The 22,176-nt window shown below is 42.2% G+C and overlaps 1 protein-coding gene across 10 annotated transcripts in view; it reads right to left on the bottom strand.

Annotated features, from left to right (window-relative positions):
- The window catches only part of LOC144693365 (gephyrin), a 447,589-nt gene that overhangs the window by 348,368 nt on the left and 77,045 nt on the right, over positions 1–22,176 (bottom strand). For 6 of the 10 annotated variants that reach the window (XM_078563211.1, XM_078563213.1, XM_078563205.1 and 3 more), the window contains exon 2: positions 5,154–5,419. The exons of the other annotated variants lie outside the window; for them this stretch is intronic. In XM_078563211.1, coding sequence (XP_078419337.1) covers positions 5,154–5,283 — 130 coding nt within the window. In that variant the 5' untranslated portion in view covers positions 5,284–5,419. The remainder of the gene's footprint in view (positions 1–5,153; positions 5,420–22,176) is intronic. 10 annotated transcript variants of the gene reach the window in all.

Here is a 22,176-nt window from a genome sequence, read left to right as displayed (position 1 = left end):
TTATTTCCAGCTGTCTTGAAAAAAGAGGAAAACTATAAAAACACATTATAAAATATCCCTTGCTATTCATCCTATTTGTTGGATTGCACATAGTATGAGCTAGAACTTAGAATGCAGGAACCAAAGACTGGCAATGATGGGGATGCGGGGCTGGGGGGCGAAGGGGGTGGGGTGGTGATGGGAGGTGGTGGAAAAGAGGGGAAGACAAGCTTAGCAGACAACATTACTGAAATATAGTCTGCAACAAATAATAACTCAATAGAATATCTCTGTATCTTAGCAACCCTAATGATAAGCTGAGTTGTTCAGTGCATCATAACACCCACTCATTATTATCATGCTGCAGATCTTCCAACCACAAGGTCTGTCAGTATTCCTGGTTCCCAACAGTTAAGTACGCTTGGGCAATAATAACCATCCCACTGTTAAGATATCACGTGCACTGGATCCCTCGCCAGTAATGCAATATTTATCCTCGTTTATGACCGAGTAGAGTTACGCTTATTAAGCAGAAACCATTAATGAAATACCTATCTTGCTTAGATACAGTAAGTGGCTCCATCACACAGCACAAATGATTCTTGGCTGGAAAGCTATTTGTTACAACACCTCTTCTGGCGCGGGTCAAGAACAATCAGTCTGCAAGTCATGCTTAATGAACAGATCATTGACAGACATAGCAGGGCACTGATAGTGGCTGACAGGCAGCATCGGACTTGGATCACATTCATTACCAGCTGGGTTAGTAAAGATGTACTGTTGTGCAGATTTATAGCCTGGAAAATATATCTATGATATGTGCCAATCAACTGAACTTATAAAACACAAAAATATTAACTGAATCCTGAGCTATGAAAATATATAACTCAGTCAAGATGGCCAACCAGGATTGCAAGGATTAATGCAACTTTATGTGATGAGAACAGAAACATTAAGGTGGCAAGAGAGATCTGGCTGGACCACATAAAGCACTTGGGGCCCTGCTCTCACCTGCTAAAGCTGCCCATTATTCCAGGATAGCCCTGGAATGCAAAGGTAACCCTTGGCTTCTTTTCTCTACTGGAAGCCATCTTAAATCCCCCTCCCCTCCACACACACCTCCAATACCGTACAAGGAGCTCATGGATTTCTTTATCATCAAGATTGATACCTCTGATCAGCTGCTGCTGGCTCTATCTAGCCCACTGGGCCAAATTTCCTATGAAGCCCTAGCCCTGAACTTTAATCTTTCTCCAGTTTCTCTCCTATCTGTCCTCGCTCCCGCTCATCTTCTCCATGAGACCCACCTCCTCCTCCCTCGATCCTATTCCCACTAAAATGCAGATTACCCAAATTCCTTGCCTGGTTCCCCACATTAGCTGATGATGTCGATGTTGGCTCTCCTCGGGTTCTATCCCTCTCACTTTCAAATCTACCATTATCACCTCTCTCCTCAAAAAGCCAACCCTTAACCCTTCTGTCTTTGCAAATTACCACCCCATCTCCAACCTCCCTTTCCTCTCCAAAGTTTTTGAATGTGTTGTCACCTCCCAAGCCCATGCCCATCTTTCCTGGAACTCCATGCTTGAATTCCTCCAATCAGTTTTCCACCCCTGCCACGATACTGGAACAGCTCTTATCAAAGTCATAAATGGCATCCTATGTGACTGTGACAAAGTAAACTTTCCCTCCTCATCCTTCTTGACCAATGTTTTTGACACAGCTGATTGCGTCATCCCCCTCCAATACCTCTCTACTTTGTCCAGTTGAGTGGAACGGCACTTGCCTGGTTCCAGTCTCATCCAGAGATAAAGGCAAAATACTGCGGATGCTGGAAATCTGAAACAAAAACAGAAAATGCTGGAAAAACTCAGCAGGTCTAACAGCATCTGTAGAGAGAAAAAAAGAGTTAACAATTTGAGTCCTTATGACTTCTTCTGAGCTCTGAAGAGTCATAAGCACTTGAAAAGTTAACTGTTTTTTTTTCTCTCCAGTCTTATCTATCCAAGCTTAGCCAGAGATTCACCAGCAATGGTTTCTCTTCTCACTCCTGCTCAATTATGCCTGGTGTCCTGGAAGGGTCCACCCTTGGCCTTATCCTATTTCTCATCTACATGTTGCCACTTGGCAACATCATCCACATTACCCTGGTGACACTCAGTTTATCTCATTATCATCTCTCTCAGCCCTTCCACTGTCTCCTAATTGTCGGACTGTTTGTCCCAACATCCAGTACTGGATGAGCAGAAATTTCCTCCAATCAAATATTGGGAAGAATAAAGCCATTGCCTCTGATCCTCACCACAAGTGCCACTCCCTTGCCACCAGTCCATCCCTTCCCTGGCAACTTACCTGATGCTGAACCAGACTGTGCACAGCCTTGGTGCCATGCTTGACCCTGATGAAGGCATCTGACCATAGATTGGTGCCATGGCCAAGACCAGGTATTTCACCTCTAACATCGCTGGATTCCACCTTGCCTCAGCTCATTTGCTGAAATCCTATTCTGTGCCTCGTTACCTCAAGGCTTGACTATTCCAATTCACCACTGTTCGGCCTCCCACATTCTACCCTCTGTAAACTTGAGGTTATCCAAACCTCTGCTGCCTGTGTCCTAACTCATCCCAAATCCCATTCATCCATTAACCCTGTGCTTGCTGTCCTACACTGGCACCTAGTTAAGCAGTGGCTTGATTTTAAAATTCTTATCCTTGTTTTCAAATCTCTCCAGACTTGCCCCTCTCCATCTCTGTATTCTCCTCCAGCCCCACAACTCACTCCTCCAATTCTGGCCTCTGGCCTCCTTGATTTTAACTGGTGGCAGTGCCTTCAGTTGCGTAGATCCGTAGTTTCAGGAGTTCCCTCCCTAAATCTTTCTGTCTCTCTCTACCTCTCTTTCCTACTTTAAGGTGCTCCTTAAAACCTTTGCCAAGCTTTTGATAATTTGCCCTAATATCTCCTTATGTGGCTTGGTGCTATATTTTGCTTTATAATGCCTCTGTGAACCTTGGGATGTTTCATTGTCTTAAAAGTGCTATATAAATACAAATTGTTAAGTACATTTCTATTTTATATCATCCACGGTGCTAATAGATGAACACAAATTGCCCGAGCCAATATTCCTCAAGCATCTCTAAGTATCTACAAGCAGTGTAACACTTGTTTGCAGTTGGGCATTGCACTATACCCAAATGTTAATCCTAACAAATGCATTCACACATTTAACTGGACAAATCCATTCCCTTTTTCAGTTTTTCAAGACCTGATCAATCATACCGAGCAGCAGGAAAGCATTTTAGTTCTCTGAAAACTCCTTGGCATCTCATGTCAATATTGACAACTTGCCACAATACAAATTGTCAATCGGAAAAGCACAAGTAGATCCTGCACAGCTCAGTTCACTAATTGTGAGGGAGCAGATGATGGCACAGCAATTACTACAATTCTGAAAGCACAGACACATTGCACCACGTACAATGGATGAGTTACCATTCCCCAGTAACTCCCGGCACTTATTTCTTCACATCCCTCATTTTACTACAACAGGCGGTGAATGAAACGTGAAACCACCAACTCAAAAATGATACTTCATCTTCATAATTTTGTTAAAAAGTGTATTTTTTCAAACAGCTTATAGCTAAAAGCAGACCTGGTTTGGAAGCAAGTTTCCAAAGGCTGTCGACAACATTAATGTGAAGATGGCTTGGTGAACTGTTCAGTTCAGCAGTTCCGTTCTAACGAGAAACTGAAATCTGCTTATTAATTAGGAGCTTGTGGAGGAACCTGCTATCTGTCTTGTCAATGCAAAAGAAACTGGCCACAAAGCTGTTACCTTAAATTTAACACGTCTCAAAGAAGGGAATTAAAAAGCCCAAAAGAAAGCATGGAATTCTGAGTCAGGTCCCAGGTGCCCCTCTCGCCAGTCTCATTAACTGAAAAAGCACTTGATTCATCATTAACTGGCCACTTTCTGCTCAATAATGGTCATCAGTTCTTTCTGACAACATCAGCGAGAAAGGTTGCCACTTGCTAACACAGAACATTCTCCTGGAAAATGTGCCTTATTTCAAAGCATTTCATGGTTCACATTGAAGCCACAGCCTCATGTTACAGAAATGAAGAGGAAAATTGAATTAATATCCGACTATCCTCATCCAACAACAACAAAAAATCAAACTTACATTTATATAGTACCTTTAACGTAAAATATGTTCACAGGCGTATTCAGACAGAAATGGGTACTGTACCATAGGGAGAGATCTTGGGGTGGACGGGTGAATAAAGGCCTAGTAAAAAAAGGTGGCTATTAGCGATGGTTGGTGGAAAAGGCAGAGAGGTTTGGGGAGGGAATTTCAGAGCATAGGACCTAGATGTCCAAAGGTGCAATTGCCAATTGAGGTAAGAATGGGATGGAGATTCACAAGAGGCTAGAAATGGAAGAACGCAGAGATTTTATAGTGGGTTGTTGGACTGGAGGAGGTTACAGGGAAAGAGGGGAGAGAGGCCATGAAGGATTTAAACACAAATATTGAGAATTTTAAATCTGAGGCTGGTGGAGACCAGGAGCTAAATTAGGCGAGTGGAAACAGAGATGATGGTTGAGGAAGAATAAGATACAGGCAGCAGAGTTACGCAAGAAGTTTATCGAGGTGAAGGGTAGAAAGCTGGCCAATACGGCATTGGAATAGTTGAGTGAGGGGGTGTAAAAGGCATGATTAAGGATTTTACCAGCAGATGAGCTGAGGCAGAAGCAGGTAATGTTACAGGAGTGGAAGGAGGCGATCTTGGTGTTGTTCAAAGGTCAGCATGTAAATGAGAAAGAGACAGGGGACAAGGACAGATCCTTGTTGGGATTCTGGTGAAAACAGTGCAGTTGGGAAGGGAAACCATTGCTGGAAATGCTCTGGCTACAATTGCAAGCAGAGTGGAACCAAGCGAGGCCAGTCTGATGGAGTTGGGCAATGGAGAAAAAACGTTGGTATAGGATAATGTGGTCACAGGCTCAAAGAAATAGTGGAGGATAAGGAGAGATAGGGGTAGAAATTGCACTGGGCCAGTTTTCAAATCCAAATTTGGCTCTGCGTTGGCAACAGGCACCTGAACTGAGAGGACCAAGGTTGGTCCGAAATTGTGGGGCATCCAATAACTGTTTTAAACCAACCATGAATACCTACAGTAAATAGAAGTTGGTTCTTGCAGTATAGCAATTGCACGCTCACACCATCCATATGCTCTGTGAAGTTGCATTGTATTTCTGAGAGTTATTTTGGTTGTCCTTATCATGGCCTCGCATTGCTGAAGCATAGGCCTCTCTTCATTTTACTAGTTTTCTTATTCACCCACGATATCCCTTCAGCTCAGTGTCTCTTGATGCTTGGTTGATCTCCCAGGTTCTAGTTAAAAAATAAGAGATCTCTCTCTCTCATTTCTCTTTGCCAATCTGAAAGAAAAGAGGAGAAGCTAGTCTGGGCACTTACAATGAAATATTGAGAGGCGTCTTTTCATGAAACATGAGGTTGAGCGGCTTCTGCTGGACTTGACAAACCATTTGAGGGGTTACTCATCAAAGAGAAAAGCAAAGAAAGCTTGCAATATGCAGCAGTGCAGTTAGGCTGCTGTTCCATAGCAGAAGTCTGATACAGGAAGGAGTGACTACGCACAGGAATTCATTTAAACCCTCTGACCGACACGTGAACCAGAAAGACAGTGACAAAACAGCTGTAGAATGTAGCCGCCACGACGTCCAAATAAGTAATAAAAAGTGGAGTCAAAACTGATGAGTGCAAACTATAATGCGGTACAAATACAGCCCATAACAGTCAAAAACACTCCAACTAAAAAAAAAGCACACAACCAGAAATATATTTAACTACAATTGGGCATCAGGGGATTACCCCCCAACTTATGTATGTTTATAGTAATCAATACAAAAACTATGTACTAAAATCAATTCAAAATATGTTACAACTACTGAAATCTAACGATTGCCTCTAAACCTACAGAATCTTTAGTTTGAGGTCAAGCTAAAAGGTAACAAAGAAACCTATAACAAGGAATGAGCAACCTCACTGAAATGAGTGCACACAAAAATCCAGGTGCGATATCACAACGGTCAAGCTAAGTTCCAAAGAAGTCATGTGGGACTCGAAACGTTAACTCTGTTTCTCTCTCCACAGTTGCTGCCAGATCTGCTGAGCTTTTCCAGCATTTTCTGTTTTTATGTCAGATCTCCAGCATCCGCAGTATTTTGCTTTTATTACAATGGGGAGGCATTAGCATAGTGGCATAGTGGACTAGTAATCCAGAGACCCAGGGTAGTGCTCTGGGGACCCGGGTTTGAATCCCATCATGGCAGGTGGTGGAATTTGAATTCAATTAAACATCTGGAATTAAAAATCTAATGTCGATTGTTGTAAAAAAAGACCCCAGCTGGTTCACTAATGCCCCCTTAGGGAAGGAATTCTGCCATCCTTACCTGGTCTGGCCTACATGTGACTCCAGGCCCAAAGCAATGTGGTTGGACCAGCAAGCTACTGAGTGGTATAAATCCCTACAAAGCCTATAAGGAATGAAAGTGAACAGGCCACTCGGCACTGAATTAGGCATGGGAAACAACAACATGAAACTCAGCCCTGTCGACCCTGCAAAGTCCTCCTTACTAACATCTGGGGGCTTGTGCCAAAATTGGGAGAGATGTCTCACAGACTAGTCGAGTAACAGCCTGACATAGTCATACTCATGGAATCATGCCCAGACAATGTCCCAGCCACCCACCATCACCAAACCTGGATGTGTCCTGTCCCACCAGCAGCACAGACCGAGCAGAGGTGGCAGCACAGTGGTATAGAGTGGGGAGGGAGTTGCCCAGGGGGTCCTCAACATCGACTCCAAACCCCATGATGTCTCATTGGACCAGGTCAAACATGGGCAAGGAAACCTCCTGCTCACGTACCACCCCACCAGCCGATGAATCAGTACTCCTCCACATTGAACACCACTGGGAGGAAGCACTGAGGGTGGCAAGGATGCAGAATGTACTCTGGGTGGGGGGGCTTCGATGTCCATCACCAACAGTGGCTCGGTAGCCACCAACTGACCGAGCTGGCTGAGGACATAGCTGCTAGACTGGGTCTGCAGCAGGTAGTGAGGAACCAACAAGAAGGAAAAACTACTTGACCTCATCCTTACCAATCTGCCTGCCACAGATGCATTTGTCCACGTCAGCATCGGTAGGACCACCGCACAGTCATTGTGGAGACGAGGTCCCATCTTCACACTGAGGAAACCCTTCATTGTGTTGTGTGGAACCACCATCATGCTAAATGGGACAGATTTCAAACAGATCAAGCAACTCAAGACTGGGCATCAATGAGGCGCTGTGGGCCATCAGCAGCAGCAAAATTGTACTCACAATCTGCAACCTCATGGCCCAGCATATCCACCACTCTATCATTAGCACCAAGCCAGGGGATTAACCCTGGTTCAATGAAGAGTGCAGGAGGGCATGCCAGGAGCAGCATCAGGCATACCTAAAAACAAGGTGCAACCTGGTGAAGCTCCAACTCAGGATTAGTTGCGTGTCAAACAGTATAAGCAGCAAGTGATAGACAGAGCTAAGCAATCCCACAACCAACAGATCAGATCTTAAGCTCTGCAGTCCTACCAGCATCTAGGAATGAATGGTGGTGGACAATTAAACAACTCACTGCGGGAGGAGGCTCCACAAATATCCCCATCCTCAACAATAGGGGAGCCTAGCACATCAGTGCAAAAGATAAGGCTGAAGCATTTGCAGCAGCCTTCAGCTAGAAGTGCTGAGTGGGTGATCCATCTCAGCCTCCTCCAGAGGGTCCCCAGCATCACAGATTCACTCCACCTGATGTCAAGAAACAGCTGAAGGCACTGGGTAGCGCAAAGGCAATGGGCCCTGACAATTTTCCAGCAATAATACTAAAGACTTGTGCTCCAGAACTTGCCGCGCCTCTAGAAGCTGTGCCAGTACAGCTACAGCTCTGGTATCTACCTGGTAATGTGGAAAAATGCCCAGGTATGTCCTGTGAACAAAAAGCAGGACATATCCAACCTGGCCAATTACCGCCACATTAGTCCACTCTCAATCATCAGTAAAGTAATGGAAGGGGTCATCAACAGTGCTATCAAGTGGCACTTGCTTAGCAACAACCTGCTCGCTGATGCTTAGTTTGGGTTCCACCAGGGCCACTCAGCTCCTGACCTCATTACAGATTTGGTTCAAATATGGACAAAAGAACTGAACTCCAGAGGTGAGGTGATTGTGACTGTCCTTGACATCAAGGCCGCAATTGACCGAGTGCAGCATCAAGGAGCCCCAGCAAAACTGGAGTCAATGGGAATCAGGGGGAAAACTCTCCACTGGCTGGAGTTATACCTAGCACAAAGGAAGATGGTTGTGGTTGTTGGAAGTCAGTCATCTCAACTCCAGGACATTACTGCAGGAGCTCTTCAGGGTAGCGTTCGAGGTCCAACCATCTTTAGCTGCTTCATCAATGAACTTCCTTCTATCATAAGGTCAGAGGTGGGGATGTTCGCTGATGATTGCACAATATTCAGCACCATTTGTGACTCCTCAGATACTGAAGCAGTCCATGTCCAAATGCAGCAAGTTCTGGACAATATCCAGGCTTGGGCTGACATGTGGCAAGTAACATTCGCGCCACACAAGTGCCAGGCAATGACCATCTCCAACAAGACAGAATATAACCATCGCCCCTTGACATTCAATGGCATTTCCATCGCTAAATCTCCAACTATAAACTTCCTGGGGGTTACCAATGGCTAGAAATTGGACTGGAACAGCCATATAAATACTGTGGCTACAAGAGGTCAGAGGCTGGGAATCCTGTGGCAAGGAACTCATGTCCTGGTTCTCCAAAGCCTGTCCACAATCTAAGAGGTACAAGTCAGGGGTGTGATGGAATACTCCCTGCTTGCCTGGATGAGTGCAGCTCGAAGAACAGTCAAGAAGATTGACACCATCCAGGACAAAGCAGCCCACTTGATTGGCATCCCTTCCACAAATATTCATTCGCTCCAGCACCGATGCACAGTAGCAGCAGTGTGTACCATCTATAAGATGCAGTGGAGCAACTCACCAAGGCTCCTTCGACAGCACCTTCCAAACCCACGACCACAATCATCTAGAAGAAGGGCAGCAGATACATGGGAACACCACCACCTGGAAGTTCCCCTCCAAGCCACGCCCCATCCTGACTTGGAAACATATTGACATTCCTTCACTGTCGCTGGGTCAAAATCCTGGAACTCCCTCCCTAACAGCACTGTGGGTGTACCTACACCACATGTACTGCAGCAGTTCAGGAAGGCAGCTTACCACCACCTTCTCAAGGACAAATAGAGATGAACAATAAATACTGGCCTAGCCAGAGATGCCCACGTCCAATGAGTGAATAAAAAAAACCTTGGAATGCTTACCTACCATTAAAGGTGCTATATAAATGCAAATTGCTGTTGTTATAAATAGCACCACACTGAGCATGTGTTCAGATTCCACCAAACCCTTCAGATTGTTAAAGCATTTGCCAGCTTTCCAATTTCAATTTTAAATCCTTTTTTCAGCAAACTAGGCATTTCTTTCAGTGCTGACAAAGTCTATACATCTGCGGTTTTCACTGTGTGTACAATGACATTTATCATCGTTCGGTCATATGTGCAGATTCTGTATACTTTCAATTGCAGTTTAATTGAGAAGACAAGTGAATTAAGTGAATACAGAATGTAGAGGAAGAAATTACTTAAATTTAGTGCGCTCAGAAATGCTACTAAATTCTCAGCTTTCTGAGCTCATATTTCAGGAAGAAAATGTTGACACCTCAAGTCATCAGCTCATTGTATTAAGTCTTAACTGTCACTGCGACACGCGCCTTTCTTTGATTCGAACTGGCTTACTACTTAATAAAGACAAATTTATGACTAAAGGTAAGGAAGGAGAGAGAAGAAAGTCAGAGCATAAGCTATTGTGAAGAGAATAATGATATCAGCAGGGAGCAGAAGTTGCAGTGTATGTTAAATTTAAGCTGGTGTTACTCAACACTTAATGTGGATTCAAATTCATGGGAGTTCGTTTCTTGGAGGAGGTTTTTGAAATATCTGATCGGCTCAGCTCATTAAGTTGGTCTCCTGAGTTGTGTTGCCACCCTTACATTGAAGCACAACTCGTATCTTTTTCATCAATGACCAGGTCTAACTGCATGTTTAGCTGTATTCGCTTAAAACAGTGTACTGTGCCTGACTACAGTTTTACATGATACTATGCGCAACCAGTCCAATTGTACACACACTCTGTTCAAAACAATTATAACATTCCTCAGTCCTTCAATATCACCACTGTTATACTTTCCAAACCTACAGTTTGCTTAGCTACTTGTTTTTGTTAAACTGCTGATGCAGTTGGTACATCAGGATTGCAAAATAATTTTAGGGAAATTTTTTTTAGATAATGTCCAGGAATAAATGATATCCGAATTTATCTATAATGTGAGACCCTATGCCTTGGCAGTAAAATCATCTCAAATGTGTTACTTAAGCCAAGTCATCTACTTAGTTAACTTGCTGACAACAAAGTTTTCTGTAATAATGCAAGAGAAAACCAATAGTTCTTAACAAGTAACAGATGCTCAGTGGGTGAAACTTAATGCTCATTCCCAAGTGCATTTCAGGTCCACGATATAATTAACACCTCACCCACCTCAACATACAACCATAGACTGGATGATTATTTCTGGCTAAACAACTTGCAACAGTGGTGTCAGAATCAGCAATTATTATGGGTGAGTGCCATCCCAAATCAAGCTCATGGAGTAACAGCCAGATGCATAGCAACAGCCACGGCCAGCTCAAATGCCCTCTTGTAAAACTCAAACCATTTAGATTATAACTAGATCAGATCAGAGGAAATGATTTAAGGCTGCAATCTAATCTCAGGGTGCACCCAACAATCACAGTCAGCTCAAGCGTCAGCTTTATAGTACAAGGTATCGCAAGCCTCACAAAAAGATTTCTTCTTTGCAATTAGTTGCACATATCCAGTAGGGCACACAGACGATGCATGTTTGAAAACATATTTAATGTTGTCAGTGCTTTCTGATAAACATTAAAATGCGACAATCTACATTTATTCAATTTGTTATCTTTCTTTCCCAGATTTTGGGAGAATCCTCTTAGTTATCCCACTGACTCGATCAGAATCTATCCTCGCAGCACGTTCCTAGCTACACCATTATGAAAGGGCCTGCTCTCAAGCACTGCAACCATCAGCTGTCCCTGAAGCAAGGCGAGATTTATTAAAACACAATGACGCATCATGTAACACCTCTCCTCGCATGTTCTCTGATGTCTATGGTCCATGAATAATTCATACAATGCCAGATGAATACACATAACCAATTAGCCAAATGTTTTATTTTCTCCTTTCTAGATATCCTCCAAGCGGCATTTTCCAAGGTGAAACGCATTTAAAATTCACAGTCCATCACTGAACTTGTTCAGCATGATTGCTGTTAGTACAGAGTTTTAGAATGCACAAAACTGCAGCAAATCCGACTTCACCAGTGCAGCGTTACATTTGAAAAAGCTGCAGGCAATTAAGAAATTAGTCTACTTCCTTTCTGGAAACCGAATTTCTGTCTGTATACAAAAAAATAGTGTGCTGTAATACTGCAAAAATACTGCACCATTTTTCCACTTGGACAGACATTCACTGAAAAATCATCAGTTGGTGAATAGTTAATGGCATAAAAAATTTACAGGGAAATCCTGAGGAGATTTTTTTTTTAAATTGAAACCAGTTCTACAATTCCACAGCTGCAGCTGAAAGAATCTGTAATGCAAACGAGAATCAGGGCCTAGACTTTAATAAAAATAACAAGCCTGGTTTTGTCGTGGGGTGGGGAATAGATAAGGAAGAAGGCAAAGTATAGGGGAGTGGGATGGGAATGTGGGGAGCAATAGGGTTCACTTGAACTACATTTCATGTTTATAAGAGGCCAGTAGAAGGTAAAAGGAAGGAAGAAAGCCTTGCATTTTTATAACGTTTTTCATGACCACTGTGCTTTACAGCCAATGAAATATTTCTGAACTGTAGTCACTGTTGTAATGTGGGAAACACAGCAGCAAGCTCCCAGAAACAGCAATGTGGTAACGACCAAAGAATCCGTTTCTGTGATACTGGCTGAGGGATGAATATTGGCCAGGGCACTGGGGAGAACTCCCTCAACTCTTCTTTGAAATAGTGCCATAGGATCTTCTACATCCGCCTGAGAGGGTTGACGGGGCCTCGGTTTAAAGCTTCATCCGATGGACGGCACCTCCGGCAGTGCAGCGTTCCCTCAGTACTACACTGGATTGTGAACCTTGACTTTTGTGCTCAAGCCCTGAAGTGGGGCTTGAGCCCGAAGCCTTTAACTCAGAGGTGAGACTGCTACCAACTGAGATATCTCAAAGTTAAAGGGGAAAGGAAGGAAGTGGTAAAAGGAGGAAGGGGGATGGGGGAAAAGGTGGAAAGACAAGTAATCAGTCATTCATTTGAACAAGGTTAGCCCCTTCTCGGAGGTGGGAGCAGGATATTCAGTAAATACACTAATGTCAACCATCTATAGGATCTAGATGCAAAAGTAAAGTTTTTTTGGGTAGCACAACTGTGAAATCTGAAATCAGCATATGTACAACACCAGCTCGACAAGAACACAGTCAAAAAAATGCTCTCATCAAATGCATTACTTTTATGCGTTTTCTATTTTCTCCAAAAAGAAATATAGGGATGAAAGTATTAGCCCAAAGGTTTACCTCAGGTTTCTGTACCTGCTTCCACATTCTGAAACTCAACAGCCTATTACAGAGCACAAGACAAGTTTGTAAGGAGCTAATTCCAGCTTAAGAATCAGAGATAAGACTGGCAAAACATCAGCCATGCTACTAATAAACAAACATGGAACATATTAATGGTTCCCGTAAGTAACGCCCATTTGATCTAATGGGGCAAAGCATGCGCTGCAAACCAATACATTAGTTTGAGGCAAATTTCCAACGCAGAATTAACAATTGCCAAAAAACATCAGATTTACAGCTCTTCAGTTCATCATTTCAAGATAAAAATTTTCAGTTTCTGAGTATAATGTATATGTCACCACAAATGTTCCTCGAAACACTTTTCCGGAAAAAAGGTGAGTGCTGGCAGATCTTGTAGTTATGGGAGTGTGTCTATCTTTAGAGCAAGTGAACTAATCAAAGTATAAAATTGTAATGTTGGACTATTTCTCAAGGCTGGGGAAGAAACTACTGCTTTTGAAGAGCTGCTTCTATAGTTTTTTTTTAAAATAAGAAATTATGTGGAGGAAAAGAAAATGGGAGGAATCATTACAGATAGTCGCCTTCAAAGTCAGCAGACTCTTGTATTCACAAGAGAATGCAAGTCTACCTAAGTAGCAGATAATAAGATATTTACATTTGTATCACAGAATGCTAATTCACTATGTGACAATATATCTTAACATCTTTCTGTGCCTCAACACACCAATCACTACAACGATTAGATTTTTAAAATACTTATTCTTTCATGGGATTTAGGTATCACCAGCTAGGTCAGCATTTATTGCCCATCCCTAATTGCCCTTAAGAACATGGTGGCGAGCCACCTTCTTGAGCCGCTGCAGTCCATGTGTTGTAGGTACTGTTAGGAAGGCAGTTCCAGGATTTTGACCCAGTGACAGTGAAGGAACAGCAATATATTTCCAAGTCAGGATGGTGAGTGGGTTGGAGGGGAATTTGTAGGTGGCGGTGTTCCCACGCATCTGCTGTCCTTATGTCTTTTGAAATGGTAGAGGTCAGGGGTTTGGAAGGTGCTGTTGAAGGAGCTAGTGAGTTCCTGCAATGCATCTTGTAGATGGTACACAGTGCTGCCACTATGCTTCGGTGGTGGAGGGAGTGAATGTTTAAGATGGTGGATGGGGTGCCAATCAAGCAGGCTGTTTTGTTCTGGATGGTGTCAAGCTTCTTGAATGTAATTGGAGCTGCACTCATCCAGGCAAGTGGAGACTATTCCATCACACTCCTGACTCGTGCCTTGTAGACGGTGGACAGGCTTTGGGGTGTCAGAAAGTGAGTTGCTCGCTGCAGAATTCCCAGGCTCTGACCTGCTCTTGCAGCCACAGCATTTATACGGCTGGATCAGTTCAGTTTCTGGTCAATGGTAACCCCCTGGATATCGATAGGAGCGTCCAACTTTAAAAGAGACATGATGAAAGCCAAAAGGAGATATTTGCCAGACTCGTACGGAAAGAGCAGGTGGGTAGCACCAACTGGACCAGCTCTTTCAAAGCAGTGGCTCTCATGTGATGGGTGGAATGGTCTACCTCTGTACTGTATGATTCTATGAATTTTCATACTAAAAATATGAAGGGAATCCAAATTATTGTGCCAAATTATGATCAAACTAAGCATGACACAGGAATTTAATGGAAAAGCTAATGAAGTGACAAACCTGAAGCCGATTTTTATGGTTTGCAAATTCAAAATCAATATGTTCCGTCAAAAATAAATACCAAAGGGAATGTCAGAAAAACAGAAATCAAAAATTTACTGAGAGGTTTGTTTTAGTACAGTAAGTCACGCTGCTACTGGTCACTGCTATTTCTGCAGTCACACTTCAGCTATGTTGCAGTTACATACTATTACATAATCAATTCAAGGTATGCATTACATGGATGAAAGCACAAACTCTTGGTCAAGCTGCGCTCTATGGCAGGTAACTACTGGATGTTTTGAGAATGTAGACACAAACATCTACAATGAAAAACTTTTTTTTACGTGCTTAGGTTTATCAAGTGTCTGTGAGAAACAATGAACCCTTGAGTACTTGTTCACTCAAGTTTAATACAGCACTGGGGTTATACTCCATGTTGCGTCAATCCCAAATGGTCTGACATAATCTGCATGAGGGATTCTTATATAGCGGTGCTCCAGAGTCATACTGGGAATTGACACCAGAATTATACAAACCCTACCTGGCAGAAATGCAGGAAGCAGTTTTAGTTGCACCATAGCACAAGCTACAGAAAACATTGTTAGGTCAAAGAAATAGAAAATCTAAACTGAAGAAAACAATTGCTGATCAACTTCAAACAAACATTTGCTCTGCTATGATCAAACGAGGGTTAAGGCTTGTGACTTGTGTGATATGATGCCCGTCACATGCAGCTGGTCAATGTTTTGCTGTCTGATCTGAAGGATCACCGAGTGAGGAGCCTTTCTGCTTGGCACCTGTTCTTGCACTTCCAAGAAGATAAAAACAACAAAAGGAAATCCTACACCAGAAGAAGAGAACCGTCAAACATGCCAATTGCAAAAAACCCATTACAGAATATTGTTACGGACAGGGGAGAGAGAAACTGAACTTCTTTATCCCCTCCCCATCTGTGAATAAGCAGAGGGGTTTTTGAAGTATTTTTAAAGTAGGCTGCAGCATGTTCCCCCCAACCCTCAGTTTGTGTGATCCATTTTAAAAATAACTCACAGCAAACTCGCATTATGATTAACTCAGAGGGTTAGTTTATTCACATTAAAGCCCCAGGGGTGGGGGTGGAAAGTGTTCACAACCTCACACACACATATGCACACAGTAAAGGGGACATAGAAAAGAGGGAGATTTATAACTATGGATAGCAACAGTAAAAGAACCATAGAAATGAATATTAGTTCACGTGGTTTCTAGAGTCCGAGAAATCAAAGACCAGAGGGTGTTTCCTTCATGGTGGAGTTCAGTCCAGATAAGTTTCTGGTTGGAGACAACACAAAAATCCTTGAAATGAATTACGCTGCAGCATGATGGGGGTTTCTGTGCTTAGAGGACTTGGCAGGCATGGTCAGAGACTTATAAAATCAAACAGGATTTGAAGAGTTGTAGAGATGGTGGTTGGCTGCTTGATCAGCCGTGAGCTGCTGGACATTTTTCTGGTTGATATTATAGCAGCAATCTGAGCTGTGAGGCTGGAAACGTAATATTAAAATGGTCCAAAAGGCTAGAAGCACGGGGTCATATGATGTGGCCCATTGTTGAGTTAATTGCAGCCTCGCAAGCAGTTTCTGTGCTTCTGGCCAAAATCCACTGTTTCACTTAGGAGCGAAATGGTGGCTATTAACAGATCTTCAGGTATAACGAGTTTCGATGCCTCTGTCTTTGTTACTGTCCCAGCTGGGGGAGGTGATGGGTGGCGGGGGCGGAGCCAGCTCTTCTGTCAGTCGTCTAGTTTCATGATTATAATGTGGCCTTACAATGGGGTGTGAGATTCTACAAGATGAAAATGGAAGTCTTTTGTTCTTGTAATCTCTATTGGTATCTCCCAGAACAGATGGCGGATCTTATGAGTCATGTGACCTGGTAGCAGCCATTTTGTGGTTCAGCAGAAGTCCATTTTAAAATAGCAAAAAAGAATGAAGTTTTGATATTTGTAGTTCTGATTTCTTTTCATGTCTTATTGATGTAAGAGTATACAGCGCCAGTGGGACAGTGAGCAGCATCCCCGCTAATTAGACTTGCTTGTTTAAGTACGGTGATATTCTGCACAAGTTGCAGAAGTGTGAACTGATAACGTCACAGAGAGAGGGAAACAGGGCTTTTGGGGCTTGAGCGAACAGGACAAACAACTTTGTAAATCTTTGAAAAATCAGATTGAAGGATTGGGCAATCAAAAGTGCAAAGACTGGGAAAGAAGTGTAAATTAGTGTGGGTGAATTCATTGTCAAATCAGGTACAGAAACAGAAATAAGAAGGAAGGAAAGATTGGATAGAGAGAGAGAGAAAAAGAGACAGAAAGGAAAAGTATATATTTTTTATTTTAAATGTTACTGTTGTTAAAATCTCCCAGTCACAAGTAATTCCCGAGAAATGAGACTCCACACATGTAATACTGTTTTACAGCGCCAGAGGGGTTATTTAACACTTACCAAAGGGTAATCTAGATTGAAAAGGACAGTGCATAACTTGTGGCAAGTTTAGTTTATATTTACAACATAAATACAGTAACTTCACTCCATTTCATGCACAAAAGATGGATACTTTGGAAAATTCAGGGCCAGAGTGATCCCTTGGACTAATTTTGATGGCTAGATAGGTTGGAGAGGAATTTTTCACAACTTATTTGCCTCTCCCAGGTGACCAAATGGTTTTGGGTGGGATAGACTGTATATATGTTGAGACATACAAGGAATGACAATTGTGCTAGAGGCTGGATGTCCCAGGTTGTCCTTACCTGTCCATCATTATCCAAATTAAGCTGCTGCAGTTATTGTATTTCAGTGGTGAGGCAGACAGCGAGATGCCACAGTTATGAAGTAAACAGCAAGAGCGGAGAAACTCGGACAGCACCTTTTGGATTTTTGTATTTAAAGGTGCCATTAGCCTCATTATTATTGTGATGGAAAATTAAGGCCCCATTAACAAAGGAGTACACAAAATTCCATACTCGCCCTTCTTTATTGCTACACTCCAGGACTGGTAGAAAAGACTAGGTGTACTAGTTACAGATTAAATCTCGACCTTGAGGATCTAACACTTCCTAAATCCCCTGCTCCACTGTGGCTGAACAAGTCTTGAGGCTAATTCTTCAGGATCTCTGGAATGATTCAAACCTGTTTGAAGTACAATTGTTATCAGGCAAATCAACCTCGGCAGCAGATTCTGTTTAAGGGTATCTGCCACACACCACACAACAAATAGTGTATTAAGTTCTCACATTAAGAAAATCTTATCACTCAGATCTGATGAAGCTTAACGCTTCTAATTCCCCAGGCAATAAACTGCTGAATCTTGACTGCGGCATTAAGGAGGTGGTGTCTGTATTGCCAGATTGCTGCCTTCCTGTTTAAATCATCCCAGGCCGCAACCACACAACGTCTCCTAACCACGTTTGGATGAGCATTGGCAGAGCTCCACAAGATCATCTACCTATTCTTCCATCCAAAAAGAATGGTGCAAGAGCAGGAATGTGCTCGGCAGTACCAACTGTTAAAAAGATGATCTCACTGTAAAGATTAGTTTTGTACCAATATCAAACCTTTGAAAAATCATCAATAAAGTAGCTTACTTTTCTGTGACCATTACGTGACGTTTTTTTTTGTTCAAACGGGGATTGTTGAAATCATCGGACCTTAGAGGAGCTACTGATGTGAGGGAGCTGAACTATCGCCATTGGTAGAGACAGAGGTTTTAAACCAGATATGATGCAGTATTTATTGTCTATATTGATTCAGCTCCTTTCCGCGATCAAGTCAATATCCTAAATGTCATAATTTAATCACTTACGGAATGAACACAGAATTAGGGGGAATAAATGGACAAAACCAATTTAGCGAACTCTAAAATTCTGTCAAATCAAATAAACGCCTTCAAAGAAAAAAGGAATCACGCTTCAAACCAATAGGATGAATCGAGTTTTGTTTCAGTTCACTTCATTTTACTGTATCCATTTCATTCTCCAGAGGTTGATCGCCATCGTAACAAATTTAACACGGGAATTAATCGTGGAAATCTAGCTCGACCATGTATTCCATTCACACTGAAAGTGAGAATGCACTGCAAAAAAGTCCGGAAGAGACCTGAAACTCCACAAACGAAACTACATCAATGCCACAAAGTGACTGAACACCGGAAAACAACCGTGCGATCTGAATAAATAATTTATACCACTGATTTCCCAAAACCTACTGCCCTGTGACTGTTGTGAACACGGACAGCAGCCACGGGATCATTTAACTTTTGGGAATTAATTTTTTTTGTGGGAGAAGGCGAGGGGGCATTTTGTGCTCAGCAAATTGCTAGGAAATAGGTTATTTTCCATTCTTGGCACCCGCATATCCAATGTCAAAATCAATCATAGCATAGAAACAGGCTGGTACTTTAGGTATACTGTCCATCAACCCACTGCCAGTGTGCTATTTACCATTTTCCATACCTGCCTCTGTTTGGCTTCTCTGATTCTTAAGTTTATAGGAAAATATACAACGAAAAAGGATATTCAGGCACAATCCAATGTAACATGAACTTTCCCACTTTCATCTTCCAATGGAGAGTGCTGCATCTATCTGACCTCCCAGAGATCATCATGCAAAATTTGAAACTCCTATCTACCCTACACCTTCATTTTGTTCAGCCTTAGTTCATTCATTTCCATAAATTTCTTCCATAAATTGCATCAAAAAATGCTCTGTGCAACATTCAACTGTCTGACTGCCTCAGTGCTTATGAAATTGCAAAGACAGTAGGTAAAACAGTTAGGCCAAATACTATACATTAATAGAGCAGCTTTCATATAGCAGAAAGCATTGAACAACATATCTCTCCTATTCTTACCCATTATTTGAACACCAGCACAGACTCGATGGGCCGAAGGGCCTTTTTCTGTGCTGTAGACCTCTATGACTCTAGACCTCTATGACACATGTACACAAAATGGCTCCATTACACTTCTCAAATTATCTGTGCTGTGGCCTTATACCCTTGTACTCATCAGAGATGAATCAGTCAACTTGGATGCCTCAGAGGCAGAGAAAGCGTTTTCACCTCACCAATTTGGGCTGTCTACAAATCTAGGTCCCAGGCCTGAAATTATTTCTTTTAACGCCATCGCACCACACAGTCTGCCTTCTAGACAATCAGGTATTATGGATCAACTGTTCACAATACAAACAAATTCCTCAACAAAAACAAGAAAGAATCATCTCCCAGCGACGTTCCTCTGATGGCTCAGCAGCTTACCGAGTCATGGAAAACCAGGAAGGACCACAGCTTGATCACTGACCTGGGTTGGCTGGGCTGGAAATGAGCAGGGGTGCTGCTGATTAGGAATGAAATTAGGTGTGGGCATGGTAACTCCATGGTCAACTCACCTACTGAATCGAAGGAAAAGCTCACACATGAATAATGGTTACGTTAACAAAGTACTTGTGGACAGTCATCAGTGGGGGGGACTGCAACTTAGCAACGTTCAACACAAAAAGGAATGGGGGAGGCGGGGAACCCTCACAATTTAGGTTCAAATTTGGAGATTGTTCAGAAATTATGTAACAGTAAACAAATCTGATGTAATTTTGACTCTACCGCTAAATGGCCACCTTATTTGCTCAATAGAAAAACAAATTTCAAATGGTGGATTCCAGCTCAATCTTATTGAATACTAAAACTAGGGCCCCGATATTTACCCAGAGCCAGAAAGAGGGCGAAGGGAGATGTTCTAGGCAGGAAATCTAGAAGTATCCTGCATGTTCTGAAAAAAGTTAACAAAACAACATCACTTAAATATTTTTCACAGGTTTCCTGCCGGACAGCCAGCCAGATTCGAGAGGCCGCCTCTGCCTGCCAGGCTGGGAACTGCCAGAGGGCAATTCCAGATGGGTCTGACATCATGGGTGGGGTGGGAGGTGGAAGCAAACAGTTACCGTGAGAGATGGATGACTGATTGTCTGTATTGTATTGACCGATCACATGGAGATAAGTTAGCGGGCTGGGGTGAACGGTCCTTCTACTCCTGGCCCACAAGCAGTGCAATGAAGTCTCCTACCTCCCGGATTTGGTTTTTCTAGCCTCCAGGAATCCGTAGTGACATTACAGCCTAAAAGGAGAAGTTTTTATCTTCAGAAATCACAGAATTGACAATTATCTGCAGGGACTTCAATAGCCCGCAAAGTGGAGGAGAAGAGAATCTCATTAATAGCAACCTCTGGATTTGTATAGTATATTTAACTGCGCGTTTGTGGATGCCATAAGTTGCTGTCAGTTTCGAAGAGTAGCAACGACAAACACTGACAATTTTGCCTCCATTACGATCACAAAATCCAAGCCATTATCTCAGCATTGCCTCACAACGTTGGAATTAAACGTGGAATACAAATGTTGCTGAATTTTACGAAGCACAGTTTTCTGAGCGGCAATTCCCATCCATTAAAGACTGAAGAATCAATGAACTGAGAAAATATCAAGGGCAAATATAGACACTTCGTCATCACCGAGCAATTTGCTGCAGGCAAACTGAGGTTCCATTATCCTTCCCATGCAGATGGTTGGTATTGCTTTCCATTAGTTCAAGAATAGAAGTCAAATTTTTACAAACTGGAAATAAAATTTTCTCAGCTTTGCTAGCAGAGCTGTTGCCTTCCACCCACTCCAAGACACAGCCGACATGATCGTATGTCTGTGCTCACTAAGTCTAGTGTGAGGAAAACAGAAATTAAATTTTATCTAAACAGACAGTCTGAACTGCACATTTCTTTAAACAACTGCAAAATCAATTTTGGCCCACGGACTGGACATGGATACTTCTACTCCAAAATACATGATCTAATTTTCTCCAACCTTGACCATTGAGTTTCAAAATAGGAAGCCTTATATTAAGCTATTATACGAATAATATGTAGAATGCCACTATCCTTCAATACTTTGTCAACTCAGGTCTTCGTTTAAATACTAGATTTGACAGCCCACATCTTATAGAGTATAAGTCCTCAGCAGATTAAAATAAATACTTTCAGAATTCCCTAAAATATCAAGTAGCGACTTCTATTTTTATCTTGGCATCTGACAAGTGAACTACATTTGAGCTAAATTAATAAAACATGCACAATAACTCTTTTTCATTACAGCCCAAGGCTAATATCTCAAATGTCATTGAATGAAATGCAATCATGTGATAAGACACAAGTGGAGAAGTGATGTTTTTATTATTAGTTCATCTATTTCTGTAGCATCAGTTGCATAATGAAAATATATTCATTACTAAAAACCTAAAGGAGCAACTTCAACAATTAGGATTGCCATCCATTTTGTAGAATTACATTATGCTGTTAAAATGTTAAAATGCAGAATATCATCAAATGGATGAGTGAATGAGACAAGCTCCACTTCTGTATGACTAATCCATCACATCTTCACACAAACTGAATCGGAAACAATTTCCCATTTAAACAAAAAATATACTTAATTCCTTGTTGAAGCCATCTTCAAAATACGGAGCGACCTGCTTCACAGAAATGCTTAAATAAATCCACAACCCTTCACAATTTTAACTTAAGAACTAATTACTCAACTGATAAAAAAAAGGGGCAAAATTTGTAGATAACAAAGGCTTTCCCCATTCTTGCAATGTAATTCAATCG

The sequence above is a fragment of the Cetorhinus maximus genome, chromosome 18, assembly GCF_964194155.1.
Source record: "Cetorhinus maximus chromosome 18, sCetMax3.hap1.1, whole genome shotgun sequence".
Classification (NCBI taxonomy): domain Eukaryota; kingdom Metazoa; phylum Chordata; class Chondrichthyes; order Lamniformes; family Cetorhinidae; genus Cetorhinus; species Cetorhinus maximus.
The sequence above is the reverse complement of the archived record's forward strand: the minus strand, read 5'-3'. Positions and strand labels throughout refer to the sequence as shown.